Raw genomic sequence first — 17,214 nt, 5'->3', positions numbered from 1 at the left:
TTTGCTGTGGCCCTAAATAGGATCCCCGCTCTCTCTTTGCTGTGGCCCTAAATAGGATCCCCGCTCTCTCTTTGCTGTGGCCCTAAATAGGATCCCCGCCCTCTCTACTGTGTTCCTAAATAGGATCCCCGCTCTCTCTTTGCTGTGGCCCTAAATAGGATCCTCGCTCTCTCTCTGCTGTGGCCCTAAATAGGATCCTCGCTCTCTCTCTGCTGTGGCCCTAAATAGGATCCTCGCGCTCTCTTTGCTGTGGCCCTAAATAGGATCCCCGCTCTCTCTTTGCTGTGGCCCTAAATAGGATCCCCGCTCTCTCTTTGCTGTGGCCCTAAATAGGATCCTCGCTCTCTCTTTGCTGTGGCCCTAAATAGGATCCTCGCTCTCTCTTTGCTGTGGCCCTAAATAGGATCCTCGCTCTCTCTCTGCTGTGGCCCTAAATAGGATCCTCGCTCTCTCTTTGCTGTGGCCCTAAATAGGATCCTCGCTCTCTCTCTGCTGTGGCCCTAAATAGGATCCTCGCTCTCTCTCTGCTGTGGCCCTAAATAGGATCCTCGCTCTCTCTCTGCTGTGGCCCTAAATAGGATCCTCGCCCTCTCTACTGTGGCCCTAAAATAGGATCCTCGCTCTCTCTCTGCTGTGGCCCTAAATAGGATCCTCGCTCTCTCTTTGCTGTGGCCCTAAATAGGATCCTCGCTCTCTCTCTGCTGTGGCCCTAAATAGGATCCTCGCTCTCTCTTTGCTGTGGCCCTAAATAGGATCCTCGCTCTCTCTCTGCTGTGGCCCTAAATAGGATCCTCGCTCTCTCTCTGCTGTGGCCCTAAATAGGATCCTCGCTCTCTCTCTGCTGTGGCCCTAAATAGGATCCTCGCTCTCTCTTTGCTGTGGCCCTAAATAGGATCCTCGCTCTCTCTTTGCTGTGGCCCTAAATAGGATCCTCGCTCTCTCTTTGCTGTGGCCCTAAATAGGATCCTCGCTCTCTCTCTACTGTGGCCCTAAATAGGATCCTCGCTCTCTCTTTGCTGTGGCCCTAAATAGGATCCTCGCTCTCTCTCTGCTGTGGCCCTAAATAGGATCCTCGCTCTCTCTTTGCTGTGGCCCTAAATAGGATCCTCGCTCTCTCTTTGCTGTGGCCCTAAATAGGATCCTCGCTCTCTCTCTGCTGTGGCCCTAAATAGGATCCTCGCTCTCTCTCTGCTGTGGCCCTAAATAGGATCCTCGCTCTCTCTCTGCTGTGGCCCTAAATAGGATCCTCGCTCTCTCTTTGCTGTGGCCCTAAATAGGATCCTCGCTCTCTCTCTGCTGTGGCCCTAAGTCCAAGTTTAGAATATTTGTGTGATTGTTTGCTTGTTTTGTCGTCATAAGCTGCTCATTTAGACGCACAGTCGGGTAGAGGCAGAAGGAACCGATTGAACAGAGGGAGGCAGCATGAAAGAGACCAGTGAGGTCAGCTGTCAATAGGGCTAGCATTGCAGGATAGGATAGGGGCCAAACACTTACACACTCCCTTCTGTTCTGACTATCTATAGACTGGTACCTTCTGTTCTGACTATCTATAGACTGGTACCTTCTGTTCTGACTATCTATAGACTGGTACCTTCTGTTCTGACTATCTATAGACTGGTACCTTCTGTTCTGACTATCTATAGACTGACACCTTCTGTTCTGACTATCTATAGACTGACACCTTCTGTTCTGACTATCTATAGACTGGTACTTTCTGTTCTGACTATCTATAGACTGGTACCTTCTGTTCTGACCATCTATAGACTGACACCTTCTGTTCTGACCATCTATAGACTGACACCTTCTGTTCTGACTATCTATAGACTGACACCTTCTGTTCTGACTATCTATAGACTGATACCTTCTGTTCTGACCATCTATAGACTGATACCTTCTGTTCTGACCATCTATAGACTGATACCTTCTGTTCTGACCATCTATAGACTGATACCTTCTGTTCTGACCATCTATAGACTGATACCTTCTGTTCTGACCATCTATAGACTGATACCTTCTGTTCTGACCATCTATAGACTGATACCTTCTGTTCTGACCATCTATAGACTGGTACCTTCTGTTCTGACCATCTATAGACTGGTACCTTCTGTTCTGACCATCTATAGACTGGTACCTTCGGTTCTGACCATCTATAGACTGACTGGAGACTCTTTTTACCTGGTCATTATGGAAAGCAATGACTCAATGTTCTGGGAAAACAATGAGAGAGAAACAATGAGTGTCGGTACCTTTTTCTGACCCCTGTTTTTCAGTGAGCTGACTGATCAGTGGAATTGATTGGATGTTAAATGGATCTAGCCAGGTCAGCAGGTCATGTGCCTGTAGGAAAGTGGCAGAAAATGATGAGCTGTTTGTTTAGCCTCATGCAAACCAGACTTGATAGGAAAAAAGCTGCAGCATTAGTTTCCTCAATCACTGACTTGTGGCCATTCATATCAGACTACATTAGTGTCATTCAGGGGTTCATTCATATCAGACTACATTAGTGTCAGTCAGGGGTTCATTCATATCAGACTACATTAGTGTCATTCAGGGGTTCATTCATATCAGACTACATTAGTGTCATTCAGGGGTTCATTCATATCAGACTACATTAGTGTCATTCAGGGGTTCATTCATATCAGACTACATTAGTGTCATTCAGGGGTTCATTCATATCAGACTACATTAGTGTCATTCAGGGGTTCATTCATATCAGACTACATTAGTGTCATTCAGGGGTTCATTCATATCAGACTACATTAGTGTCATTCAGGGGTTCATTCATATCAGACTACATTAGTGTCATTCAGGGGTTCATTCATATCAGACTACATTAGTGTCATTCAGGGGTTCATTCATATCAGACTACATTAGTGTCATTCAGGGGTTCATTCATATCAGACTACATTAGTGTCATTCAGGGGTTCATTCATATCAGACTACATTAGTGTCATTCAGGGGTTCATTCATATCAGACTACATTAGTGTCATTCAGGGGTTCATTCATATCAGACTACATTAGTGTCATTCAGGGGTTCATTCATATCAGACTACATTAGTGCTATTCAGGGGTTCACTCATATCAGACTACATTAGTGTCATTCAGGGGTTCACTCCCAACTTGAGTTGCAGCTGTCAAAAATGCATAGGATTGTAACCACCGTCTATTTCTCTGTCTGCGTGATGTATCATTGACAAAATGCTGTAGCGTTAACTATTACTAAATATGGTTCTTCTTCTTAAAAGTCCAGTCATACTGTAGTACAGTGTGAGGTGTGCTGTGCTTCGGTGAGTCGCATATCTTGCTGTTTAATGCTCCTTTGAAACACTAGAGGGCGTCTTTGAGCACATCTGCGCTGTCTAGTCTTTGTTATCGTTCTTTTAGTAAGGAAAACGCAAAGATGATGAACAAGAACTGTTTTCTTCTTTCTATTGGACATACAGTATATATATCATGACCTATTGTAAGGTTGTTTTGTTTACTATGTGGATTATAATACATTGACTTATTTGTAGAGGGTTCATGTGTTTTCGTCAGGGCAAATCCAGGTTTGTTATATTGAGTTATAAATGTCTAACTTTATTCTTGTCAAGTGAGCTGTTGTCATCTGGTGGTCTGATTTTTAATTTTGTTAAAGCATTTTAGTTATAAAAATAAGTAACTACATTGCAGTAACCATACAGTATTATGTGGTAGACATTGCGGTAACCATACAGTATTATGTGGTAGACATTGCACTGAATCATACAGTATTATGCCGGTTGAAAGAGGAGTTTTGATTTAATATTACCGTTATAGCAACATTCTCGTTCAACAACTCTAAATTGCTTTTGCATGCCCTTCAAATGTGTAACTTGAAATAACATGATAGAGGTTCGTTAAATTATCAAAAGGAACATGTGATTATTTATTAGCCTAGTGGATGTAAGTATTTTAGGTATATCATGTGAATTAGGCCTCATGTAAAATCATTGTCAAAAGATTATTCAAGACATCCTGTTGGTCTAGATTATTCAAGACATCCTGTTGGTCTAGATTATTCAAGACATCCTGTTGGTCTAGATTATTTAAAACAGGGCTGCCCAACCCTCTTCCTGGAGATCTACTGTCCTGTAGGTTTTCAGTTCAACCCTAATTTAGCTAATCTGATTCAGCTAGTTAATTAAGGTCTTGTTAAGCAGCTAATTAGTAGAATCAGGTGTGTTAAATTAGGGTTAGACTGAAAACCCACAGGACGGTAGATCTCCAGGAAGAGGGTTGGACTGAAAACCCATCGGACAGTAGACATCCAGGAAGAGGGTTGGACTGTAAACCCACAGGACAGTAGACATCCAGGAAGAGGGTTGGACTGTAAACCCACAGGACAGTAGACATCCAGGAAGAGGGTTGGACTGTAAACCCACAGGACAGTAGATCTCCAGGAAGAGGGTTGGGCTGCCCTGGATTTGAGATCCTTTTGGTCTAGATTATTTATGGGTTGATCATATAGAAATATAAAAAACATTCATCTTAGGCCCGTAGTAAATTAAATTAGATTACCAGGTACATTTTTCATTAGTTTGTAATAACCCATGCCTTCTGGGAATTGATGAAGTCCAAAAGTTATGGGCGGAGTTAAAAAGTTGGCTGTCAGACGTATTAAAATGGAAACGTCATTTTAATCCGTCTGTCTGCATATTTCAAGACATGGCATATGAAGGTGCAATCGATGGGTTGGATGATACTGTTCTTGTCAATCATCTTGAAAAACATATTCTTAAACTGGATATCAACCAATCCTCCATCATTAACACGATGGAAAGGTCAAATGCTTTTATTATCTAAATGTTGAAAGTGTGTGGGTGACAGAGAAACAAAATGGTGCAGTTTGAGGCCATGTGATGGAGATGGGGGTGTGAGCAGGTGGGTCTGAGAAGGTGTGATGATGTTGTCATTTGTATGTTTTGTATTGTTAAAAAAAAAAAAACATCGGAGAAATTACAGCTCACAACCATGGTGGCTGTGTGTCTGTCTTTGACTTTAACCTGTGTCTCTCTCGCTGTCTCTCTCCCTGTCTGTCTCTCTCTCTCTGTCTCTATCTAGGATGTATCAGATTGTAAAACTGCTCTACTGTTTCGGTATCTACATCACCTTTGCCCTTCAGTTCTACGTGCCAGCTGAGATCCTGATTCCTCCGGCGGTGTCCCGTGTCTCAGAGAGATGGAAACTCCCTGTTGATCTTCTGATTCGCACTGCGCTCGTCTTCTTCACCTGTGAGTATGACGTCTGACGCCCCCAGGGCAGTCTACCATCCCCAACGCCTCAGTGTGTAGTATTGCATCTGACTAGTCTGAAAACATCACTTCACCTGTGACTCTGACTGAAGTCTCAAGCCCCTATGCCGGGGGTAGTAGGGACAATTTTTGTCGGCGCGGATAGTCGCCTGAACATAATTATAGAATAATTTGAAAACTGCAAATTGACCAAAACTAAGCCCAATAAGAGATTGCTGACCCCTGGCTGTTGCCGACCCCTGCCCTAGTCAGTGGGAAGTCCCTTGGCATTGCTCAGTTCGGCCTGGTGGCCAGCTCTAGGAAGAGTATTGGTGGTTCCAAACTTCTTCCATTTAAGGCCACTGTGTTGTTGGGGACCTTCAATGCTGCAGACATTTTTTGGCTACCCTTCCCCAGATCTGTGCCTAGAAACAATCCTGTCTCTGAGCTCTACGGACAATTCCTTTGACCTCATGTCTTGGTTTTTGCTCTGACATGCACTGTCAACTGTGGGACCTTTAAATAGACAGGTGTGTGTTTTTCTAAATCATGTCCAATCAATTGAATTTACCACAGGTGGACTCCAAGTTGTAGAAACATCTCAAGGATGATCAATGGAAACAGGATTCACCTGAGCTCAACTTCGAGTCTCGTAGCAAAGCATCTGAATACTTATGTAAATAAGATATTTTTGTTTTTAATAAATTTGCAAAAATTTGGCCTCCATCATTCTTAAATGGAAGGAGTTTTGAACCACCAAGACTCTTCCTAGAGCTGGCCGACAGGCCAAACTGAGCAATCGGGAGAGAAGGGCCTTGGTCAGGGACGTAACCAAGAATGCGATGGTCACTCTGACAGAGCTCTAAAGTACCTCTGTGGAGATGGGAGAACCTTCCAGAAGGACAAGCAGCACTCCACCAATCAGGCCTTTATGATAGTGGCCAGGCGGAAGCCACTCCTCAGTAAAAGCCACATGACAGCCCGTTTGGAGTTTGCCAAAAGGCATCTAAAGACTCTTAGACCATGAGAAACAAGATTCTCTGGTCTGGTGAAACCAAGATTGAACTGTTTGGCCTGAATGCCAAGCGTCACTTCTGGAGGAATGCTGGTACCATCCCTATGGTTAAGCATCATGCTGTTGGGATGTTTTTCAGCGGCAGGGACTGGAAGACTAGTCAGGATCGAGGCAAAGTACAGAGATCCTTGATGAAAACCTGCTCCAGTGCGCTCAGGACCTCCAACTGAGGCGAAGGTTCACCTTCCAACAGGACAACGACCCTATAAGCACACAGACAATACAACGCAGGAGTGGCTTCGTGACACGTCTCTAAATGTCCTTGAGTGGTCCAGCCAGAGCACAGACTTGAACCCGATCAAACCTCTCTGGAGAGACCTGAAAATAACTGTGCAGCAATGCTCCCCATCTAACCGGACAGATCTTGAGAGGTTCTGCAAAGAAGAATGGGAGAATCTTCCCAAATACGGTGTGCCAAGCTTGTAGCGTCATACCCAAGAAGACTCAACTGAGTACTGAATAAAGGGTCTGAATACATATGTAAATGTGGTGTGTGTGTGTATATATATATATATATATGGGGGGGCGCACAGCCCTTGTGAGACCATATGCTGACACATGCACATTTGTGGCCTCCTACGGCCTGCTGCACAGTTGTAATATATATATATATATATATATATATATTACTGCTCAAAAAAATAAAGGGAACACTTAAACAACACAATGTAACTCCAAGTCAATCACACTTCTGTGAAATCAAACTGTCCACTTAGGAAGCAACACTGATTGACAATAAATTTCACATGCATGGAGGCGCTACCAGGAGACAGGCCAGTACATCAGGAGACGTGGAGGAGGCCGTAGGAGGGCAACAACCCAGCAGCAGGACCGCTACCTCCGCCTTTGTGCAAGGAGGAGCACTGCCAGAGCCCTGCAAAATGACCTCCAGCAGGCCACAAATGTGCATGTGTCAGCATATGGTCTCACAAGGGCTCTGAGGATCTCATCTCGGTACCTAATGGCAGTCAGGCTACCTCTGGCGAGCACATGGAGGGCTGTGCGGCCCCACAAAGAAATGCCACCCCACACCATGACTGACCCACCGCCAAACCGGTCATACTGGAGGATGTTGCAGGCAGCAAAACGTTCTCCACGGCGTCTCCAGACTCTGTCTCATGTGCTCAGTGTGAACCTGCTTTCATCTGTGAAGAGCACAGGGTGCCAGTGGCACGCCACCACTAGCAGCGGGACTGGACCCCACTAGCAGCGGGACTGGACCCCACCACCACTAGCAGTCGGACTGGACCCCACCACCACTAGCAGTCGGACTGGACCCCACCACCACTAGCAGTCGGACTGGACCCCACCACCACTAGCAGTGGGACTGGACCCCACCACCACTGGACCCCACCACCACTAGCAGCGGGACTGGGCAGCTGGACCCCACCAGCAGCGGGACTGGACCCCACCACCACTAGCAGCGGGACTGGACCCCACCAGCAGCGGGACTGGACCCCACCAGCAGCGGGACTGGACCCCACCAGCAGCGGGACTGGACCCCACCAGCAGCGGGACTGGACCCAACTAGCAGCCGGACTGGACCCCACCACCACTAGCAGCCGGACTGGACCCCACCACCACTAGCAGCCGGACTGGACCCCACCACCACTAGCAGCCGGACTGGACCCCACCACCACTAGCAGCCGGACTGGACCCCACCACCACTAGCAGCCGGACTGGACCCCACCAGCAGCGGGACTGGACCCCACTAGCAGCCGGACTGGACCCCACCACTGGACCCCGCCACCACTAGCAGCCGGACTGGACCCCGCCACCACTAGCAGCCGGACTGGACCCCGCCACCACTAGCAGGCGGACTGGACCCCGCCACCACTAGCAGCCGGACTGGACCCCTCCACCACTAGCAGTCGGACTGGACCCCACTAGCAGCGGGACTGGACCCCACTAGCAGCGGGACTGGACCCCACTAGCAGCGGGACTGGACCCCACTAGCAGCGGGACTGGACCCCACTAGCAGCGGGACTGGACCCCACTAGCAGCGGGACTGGACCCCACTAGCAGCGGGACTGGACCCCACTAGCAGCCGGACTGGACCCCACTAGCAGCCGGACTGGACCCCACCACCACTAGCAGTCGGACTGGACCCCACCACCACTAGCAGTGGGACTGGACCCCACCACCACTAGCAGTGGGACTGGACCCCACTAGCAGTGGGACTGGACCTCACTAGCAGTGGGACTGGACCCCACCAGTGATCCCTCATGTGTTCTGCTGTCAACTAATGCACAATGTCTTAAAGCTATTCTGTTGTCCAAAATGGCTGGAGTTTGTAGGCCTCAGCCAAAGTAGTGCTGCTAGCAGACGTTTGAAGGGATCTTTTCTGATTTGAAACAAGGTGGTTCATCACATTTTTAAATGAACGAACAAATGGATAAGTTGTAAAAAAGGAAAGCGATGATTCCCAGGGTACTAAACCTGTCTGTGGAACAGGCCTCAGGATGATGAGGCTAGCGTGTCTGTTGATGGAAACAGGAGAGGAAGTTGCGTGAGCCTCCTAAGTCCTCTACCTTGTCTGCGAGTACAGGGGCAGAGAGCCATAACACGAGACCAGAGGGGTGTACTGCCATCCTGGGCCTGGTCGACCCGCCTGAGGAGGATATTGTCCACACAGACATACTCACCTTGTCACCGCCTTACAGAGCAACAAGACCCTCTGTTCTCAAACCCAACCCCTCATTTGTCACCTGTTCCTATCTCACAAAGAGAAAGTACCCCAAACTCAGTGACACCTGGGTTTAAAGAACACGGAAGGTCTCTGAAGGTTCAGAGAATACAGGGAGAAAAGGGTGAAGGCCCCTCCAATGACCTATCTAGTGTGTGTTTTCAGTTCTGCTGTGGATGGACATTCCTATGTTGAGGTTGTCAGTAATAGCAGTGCATCTGATCTGATGAAAATGATATGTTGTGTTGGTTGGGTACTCATGACCTCAGACTGGAGGCGAAGGTTCAACTTCCAACAGGACAACGACACTAAGCACACAGCCAAGACAACGCAGGAGTGGCTGCGGGACAAGTCTCTGAATGTCGTTGAGTGGTCCAGCCAGAGCACGGACTTGAACCCGATCGAACCTCTCTGGAGAGACCTGAAAATAGCTGTGCAGCGACGCTCCCCATCCAACCTGACAGAGCTTCAGAGGATCTGCAGAGAAGAATGGGAGAATCTCCCCAAATACGGTGTGCTAAGCTTGTAGCGTCATACCCAAGAAGACTCGAGGCTGTAATCGCTGCCAAAGGTGCTTCAACAAAGTACTGAGTAAAGAGTCTGAACACTTATGTAAATGTGACATACATGCGATAAAATTTCTAAAAACCAGTTGTGCTGGTTGGGTACTTCTCAAAAGCATTTACTGTCCATGTGTCCATTGATGATACTATGATTAGTGGGTGGCGCTTGTTTGTCCATTTTAGAGAATGTATCTGCATTTGAAAAATTGTGCATATTGCAAGCAACCTGGACTGATTTTTCACTTCTGCTTGGGTGCTATTCTCTTCTCCTCTCTTTCTCAGCCATGGGAGCTCTCTCTCTCTCAGCCATGGGAGCTCTCTCTCTCTCAGCCATGGGAGCTCTCTCTCTCTCAGCCATGGGAGCTCTCTCTCTCTCAGCCATGGGAGCTCTCTCTCTCTCAGCCATGGGAGCTCTCTCTCTCTCAGCCATGGGAGCTCTCTCTCTCTCAGCCATGGGAGCTCTTTCTCTCTCAGCCATGGTAATGAGTAGGGTAGCTGTAGAAAAGGGATTGTGAATAAACCTGACTACAGCCTGTTGAGAGAAAATGAGAATGTAAGGCTCTACTATAAATACATACAGTGGGGAGAACAAGTATTTGATACACTGCCGATTTTGCAGGTTTTCCTACTTACAAAGCATGTAGAGGTCTGTCATTTTTATCATAGGTACACTTCAACTGTGAGAGACGGAATCTAAAACAAAAATCCAGAAACACATTGTATGATTTTTAAGTAATTCATTTGCATTTTATTGCATAACGTAAGTATTTGATAACCTACCAACCAGTAAGAATTCCGGCTCTCACAGACCTGTTAGTTTTTCTTTAAGAAGCCCTCCTGTTCTCCACTCATTACCTGTATTAACTGCACCCGTTTGAAGTCATTACCTGTATAAAAGACACCTGTCCACACACTCAATCAAACAGACTCCAACCTCTCCACAATGGCCAAGACCAGAGAGCTGTGTAAGGACATCAGGGATAAAATTGTAGACCTGCACAAGGCTGGGATGGGCTACAGGACAATAGGCAAGCAGCTTGGTGAGAAGGCAACAACTGTTGGTGCAATTATTAGAAAATGGAAGAAGTTCAAGATAACGGTCAATCACCCTCGGTCTTGGGCTCCATGCAAGATCTCACCTCGTAGGGCATCAATGATCATGAGGAAGGTGAGGGATCAGCCCAGAACTACACGGCAGGACCTGGTCAATGACCTGAAGAGAGCTGGGACCACAGTCTCAAAGAAAACCATTAGTAACACACTACGCCGTCATGGATTAAAATCCTGCATTGCACGCAAGGTCCCCCTGCTCAAGCCAGCGCATGTCCAGGCCCGTCTGAAGTTTGCCAATGACCATCTGGATGATCCAGAGGAGGAATGGGAGAAGGTCATGTGGTCTGATGAGACAAAAATAGAGACAAAAACAATCCCTTTTCTACAGCTACCCTACTCAGATGCTTCGTAAGAAGCGTCTCAAGGTCCTGGAGTGGCCTAGCCAGTCTCCAGACCTGAACCCAATAGAAAATCTTTGGAGGGAGCTGAAAGTCCGTATTGCCCAGCGCCAGCCCCGAAACCTGAAGGATCTGGAGAAGGTCTGTATGGAGGAGTGGGCCGAAATCCCTGCTGCAGTGTGTGCAAACCTGGTCAAGAACTACAGGAAACGTATGATCTCTGTAATTGCAAACAAAGGTTTCTGTACCAAATATTGAGTTCTGCTTTTCTGATGTATCAAATACTTATGTCATGCAATAAAATGCAAATTAATTACTTAAAAATCATGTGATATTCTGGATTTTTGTACCTATGATAAAAATTACAGACCTCTACATGCTTTGTAAGTAGGAAAATCGGCAGTGTATCAAATACTTGTTTTCCCCACTGTATATAAATAAAAATACCAAGTTAACCTGGCTCTGAACCTCATTCAAACTGTTTCTGCCTGTGTCTTTTCTGTTCTACCCATAGTACCCAAAATGTGTACTTGCAATTATTTCAAATCATGGTTTCACAATAAATCTATATTGATTTATTCATTAAACTAGGCAATAAGCGAGCGCTGCGCAGTGAACATGTTTGATTTATTCTTCCTCTCCCTTTTGAGAGTTTTGATTTAGAAGAGCAATCCCGTTGGGTTATTGGCACCCTGCAGAATGTGAAGGCCGTGTCTCTGTTTTGTATGGTGTCATTTGGAGCCGTGACATAAGCCAGTGCTGCTTATCCTGGTCACAGATTTCACCCAACAGAACTATTATTTCTGGTTCCTAGTTCAAACATAGTATTTATTATTTTTTTCCCGTAGTTTTGCTTCAGCAACTGTTTTGACATTGTGTTTAGGGCACTTTCTCTGTGATTACAGTTTCTTGTTGTTTTTACTGAAATTAACTAGGCAAAAAGGTTTTAGGGTGTTTTCACACTTGGTCAACAATTTGTGTGCACTCAGTGCAGTGTGAACACTCCAAATAAAAATTGTGTGCTGGTTTTGGATATTGATTAGCAGTTGTCAATAATGACCAGAAATTCCAAAATATATGTGGAGTTCAAATTATGTTTACAATATGTGTTCTATAGACGGAGACATTCATAAAGCTGTTTACTCGATTGTGGGAACACAACATATTTGGTGAAATTTGAATCTGGTAGGTTAACATGCTGACTAGACCCGGCGCGCTCATGTTGATTTTGTCCACCCACACCAGACACGATCAGGACACGCAGGTTGAAATATCAAAACAAACTCTTAACCAACTATATTAATTTGGGATATAAACATTGGGTTGTTATTTTACCTGAAAATGCACCAGGTTTTATACTCTGAGAATTCATCCACAGAAAAAAGGGTAAACCAAGTTTCTAGTAATCTCTCCTCCTTCAGGCTTCTTCTTCTTTGGACTTTATATGGTGGTTGACAAACAACTTTAAGGTGCATTACCACCAACAACTAGGCCAACACTAAGTACATCAACCTAGTCAGCCTATCCTCCATCGACAATTTGTCTTGTTCGATTGCTTGGAAAGCCTCATGTGGTTTCAAGTCCCTTCTTATACAACAGACTTTAAAGGTCTAATGCAGCTGTTTTATCTCAACATCGAATCATTTGTGGGTAATAATTAAGTACCTTACTGTGATTTGTTTAATAAAATGGTCAAAAATAAACAAAAATAGCTTCTTAGCAAAGAGCAATTTCTCAAGCAAGAATTTTGCTAGGATTGTCTGGGAGTGGTTTAAAGGGCGAGGGGAAAACTAAAAATGAGCTGTTATTGGCAGAGAGATTTGGAACTCTTTCTTATTAGTCTAACTAATTCACTGAATGGTGATGTCACCATGGAAGCCCAAAACTCCATCCAACCAAAACAGGCTGAAATATCAGACAGTCTTTTCAAACAGCTTTTACACTAAAGGGGCGTTATCATTTTCACAATTTCACAGTATTATTCCAACCTCTCTCCCCAGGTGTCCTGGCCATATTGATCCCCCAGCTGGATCTGGTCATCTCTTTAGTGGGGTCCATCAGCAGCAGTTTCCTGGCTCTCATCTTCCCTCCACTTCTCCAGATCCTCACCTACCACAACGAAGGTCTGTCTCCCTGGGTCATCGTCAAGAACACCCTGATCTCTGTCATCGGCTTCATCGGCTTCATCACCGGCACCTATATATCCATCACAGAGATCATTAAACGCAACGGCAGACATGACAATCTGGATGTGACCTTCTTCCACGTCCAATGAGAGATCTAGTGAGGAAGAGGAGGATATCTTGACAGTGGTTGGTCTGGCAAACAGTGGAGGCTGGTGGGTGGAGAAATCTGAGGACAGGTTCATTCTAGAATGGATGGTACCTTCCTTCGATTTAAGGTGACACCAGCCTCCACTGCTGTCAAACAATCAAACCCAGAAGTCCTCACCCTGGCTTCAGACATGTTTTGTTTTTCTCACTTGCTCCATTGTCCATTGATTACACATTTATTGATATTGTGGGTCTGCTTACTGTTGTGGTTATTGGTCGCTGTGGAACAATTAATGGAATATAAGTGTAAATCAACTATTTTCTACAGTAGCTGTATAGCCAAGTAGAGAACATATTCTTCTTCTGACACGAGCGTCATTCTCTCTGTGCCTCATGAGCTTCGATGTTTTTAACTTCTTAATTTTATTACATACTTTTATATTTTAAACTCTGCTATGCCGCAAGCGTACCTTCTGTCTTACATGTTTTATAATTTTATGTTGAATAATTTAACCAAATCATTGAATATTGAGCAATCGCATTCTCGTAACATTTCTTGTTAAAACATCCTGGGAGTGGTTTATTTAAGTTATTTAAGTGATCAAATTAAGAAATAAGGCACTTGTGTGCTGGTTACCAATGTAATTAGAGCAGTAAAAATACATATTTTTTCATACCCGTGGTATACGGTCTGATATACCACGGCTTTCAGCCAGTCAGCATTCGGCGCTCGAACCACCGAGTTAACTGTTATTTAAATGATATTATTAAGTGCCATTTTTGAATGATATCTTCATTCTATAGGCCTTTACAAAAGAGGAAGATGTGTGTTTTAACCACAGCGTGACTAGACTATTTCCAATAGAATGGTAAATGACTGACCGTGTTTAATAAGACTCAGAACAACCTGTAAACAACAACCTGTAAACAACAACCTGTAGTCTGATGATCACCGGCGTCATTACTGCTGTACATGTAGCTATGACAATGACCGTTGAATACCGTTTACTGATTGACTACATTTAGAGACGAGATGAAATAGTTGAAAGTTCACCTTTTTTTGTTTTTAAAAGGTAAAGCTTCATTTACATTTTTAAGGCAAGCTGACTAGATCACCTACTGTAATATTGATGGACTTGAGGGACTGTAAAGAGAAAATACAAAACAATGTGTATTATTGTAGAGCTAATACCATTTTGTTAGTTCTCAGTTGATGTTATTTATGTTGGCATTTTCATTTCTTACATTTGTCTCAAGTTGGACACTGGATTTATTCATCTTACTATTCTTCCAGATATCACAACTATTTCATTTGTTTTATCACTTGTCTCGGTTGTACCAACGGTTTTTAGACTGAGGGGGCCCAGATTAGACTGGGTTGGGCTGAGTGGGCCCAGTTTAGACTGGGTTGGACTGAGTGGGCCCAGTTTAGACTGGGTTGGGCTGAGTGGGCCCAGATTAGACTGTGTTGGGCTGAGTGGGCCCAGATTAGACTGGGTTGGGCTGAGTGGGCCCAGTTTAGACTGGGTTGGACTGAGTGGGCCCAGTTTAGACTGGGTTGGGCTGAGTGGGCCCAGATTAGACTGTGTTGGGCTGAGTGGGCCCAGATTAGACTGTGTTGGACTGGGTGGGCCCAGTTTAGACTGGGTTGGACTGAGTGGGCCCAGTTTAGACTGGGTTGGGCTGAGGGGGCCCAGATTAGACTGGGTTGGGCTGAGGGGGCCCAGATTAGACTGGGTTGGGCTGAGTGGGCCCAGGTTAGACTGGGTTGGGCTGAGGGGGCCCAGATTAGACTGGGTTGGGCTGAGTGGGCCCAGGTTAGACTGGGTTGGACTGAGTGGGCCCAGATTAGACTGGGTTGGACTGAGTGGACCCAGATTAACAGTGGGTTGGATATCATGGTGATGTCACATGGCATTGGGAGAACTTAACTGATAGTTGCTCTCTTCGACTAGCCTTGAGTAATGGCAGGTTTGAACTATTGTTGAGTTTGCACTTTATTGTTGCTGAAATATAGTATTCTGAATTTCCCATGAGAAAATACTGCTGAACATTTTATAAGGGGTCTTTTTTCGTGATCTTGAACATGTAAAAAAAAATATGTTTAAATGGGAAAAAGTTAACAATTCTGGAAGTTATACTAGCTTTGAATAATGGCAGGTTTGAACTATTGTTGAGTTGGCACTTTATTGTAAATCAAATATAGTATTCTGAATTTCCCGTGAGAAATACTGCTGAACATTTAATAAGGGGTCTTTTTGTCGTGATCATGAACGTGTCATTATATTTTTTTAATCATTTTTTAAAAATTTCATTACAGCCTAAATGAAAGAAGTTCTCACTTCTGGAAATTATACGTGTGCATTTTTGTTGCTTGTTGTGGTGTTGACGGGAATTCTGATGTTTACATAAAAATTGTACTCATCATACGGTTCCGTCCCAAATGGCAACCTATTCCCTCCTATGGGCCCTTGTCAAATGTAGTGCACTATAATAGGGAATAGGGTGGCATTTGGGATGTAGTCAGTCTCGTTCACTAGTCTGATGTCTCTCTAGAAATTAATTACAAGGGGATGACTTGGAGGTTACCCATCATATAGAACTCACTTAAAGATCTTCTCCGGTACTTTTGCGTACTTGTTAGCCAGTAGTTCTGGACAAAAGTAGGCCCCCGAAAGTGGTGTACTACGACGTATGTCCACCACATCATTGCTCTCGCTCCCTCACTCTACTGTGTGTATCTTGATAGCTGTCACTCAAATGGCGAGGGGCTGAAACTGTAATTGCTACGGGGCTGGCCCACGTGGAGGTAAATGTAGGGAAAATGGCGCTGCATAGGTTCCAGAAAACAGTCGCTTTCAAGCTAGGGATTTTATTTTTAATAGAGATAAAACAGTAATTCTGCTCATAGATGATGCATGTATGAACTACACATTGACACATCCAGCCCAAAGTGGGAGTAAAAAAAAAGAAGAAAGTACTACTCGCCAAAGTACCGGAGCATGTCAGTGGTTAGAGGCAGGTAGCCTAGTGGTTAGAGTGTAGGGGCGGCAGGTAGCCTAGTGGTTAGAGTGTAGGGGCGGCAGGTAGCCTAGTGGTTAGAGTGTAGGGGCGGCAGGTAGCCTAGTGGTTAGAGTGTAGGGGCGGCAGGTAGCCTAGTGGTTAGAGTGTAGCGGCGGCAGGTAGCCTAGTGGTTAGAGTGTAGGGGCGGCAGGTAGCCTAGTGGTTAGAGCGTTGGGCCAGTAACCGAAAGGTTGCTAGATTGAATCTCCGAGCTGACAAGGTAAAAATCTGTCATTCTGCCCCTGAACAAGGCAGTTAACCCACTGTTTCCCAGTGGGCCGTCATTGTAAATAAGATTTTGTTCTTAACTGACTTGCCTAGTTAAATAAAGGTACATGTTTATTATACTTTTTTTTAAATGTCTTTTAATGGTAATATTTGCATATCATGAATATCTCAACTATCATCACAGCTTGTCTTGGGTTTTTTACAGATGTATGTTAAGCCAGAGTAATATTGTACATTTTGAGTCACTGAATGTACTGTAATTTCAGCAAAAAATAAAAACGAGTGCGTATAAAATATTTGCATATTTCCTCTCTGAAATGCTCTCACTGTCTGAAATGCTCTCCACTTAAGTTGTTTGGACTTCTAAGTATGCTTTCTGTTTAATTATCCTGTTTTGACTGAGCTGTTGAGTGCCATGGAGAGAGTGGTTTGGGGTGACTTCTTCTTTAACTTATCTATAGGTGCTACACCAGGGTTCCCCAACTGGCGGTGGTTTTATTTGGCCCCCCAAGTTTTCGGAGCAAAAAACTTTTTTATTTTTTAAACTTTTTCCTTGTTGGAAATCAGCTCCAAGTGATTTTTAAGAAATATGTTCCCAAGTATTCCCACGCATAATAGAGCG

At 44.9% G+C, this 17,214-nt stretch overlaps 1 protein-coding gene across 8 annotated transcripts in view; it reads left to right on the top strand.

Moving 5' to 3' along the window:
- The window catches only part of LOC139574798 (proton-coupled amino acid transporter 1-like), a 46,401-nt gene extending 29,515 nt beyond the window's left edge, over positions 1-16,886 (top strand). For all 8 annotated transcript variants that reach the window (XM_071399684.1, XM_071399682.1, XM_071399688.1 and 5 more), the window contains 2 exons: positions 5,084-5,253; positions 13,029-16,886. In XM_071399684.1, coding sequence (XP_071255785.1) covers positions 5,084-5,253; positions 13,029-13,303 — 445 coding nt within the window. In that variant the 3' untranslated portion in view covers positions 13,304-16,886. The remainder of the gene's footprint in view (positions 1-5,083; positions 5,254-13,028) is intronic.
- The last annotated feature ends 328 nt before the right edge of the window (positions 16,887-17,214 follow it).

The sequence above is a fragment of the Salvelinus alpinus genome, chromosome 4 (genome assembly GCF_045679555.1).
Source record: "Salvelinus alpinus chromosome 4, SLU_Salpinus.1, whole genome shotgun sequence".
NCBI lineage: Eukaryota > Metazoa > Chordata > Actinopteri > Salmoniformes > Salmonidae > Salvelinus > Salvelinus alpinus.
The sequence above is the reverse complement of the archived record's forward strand: the minus strand, read 5'-3'. Positions and strand labels throughout refer to the sequence as shown.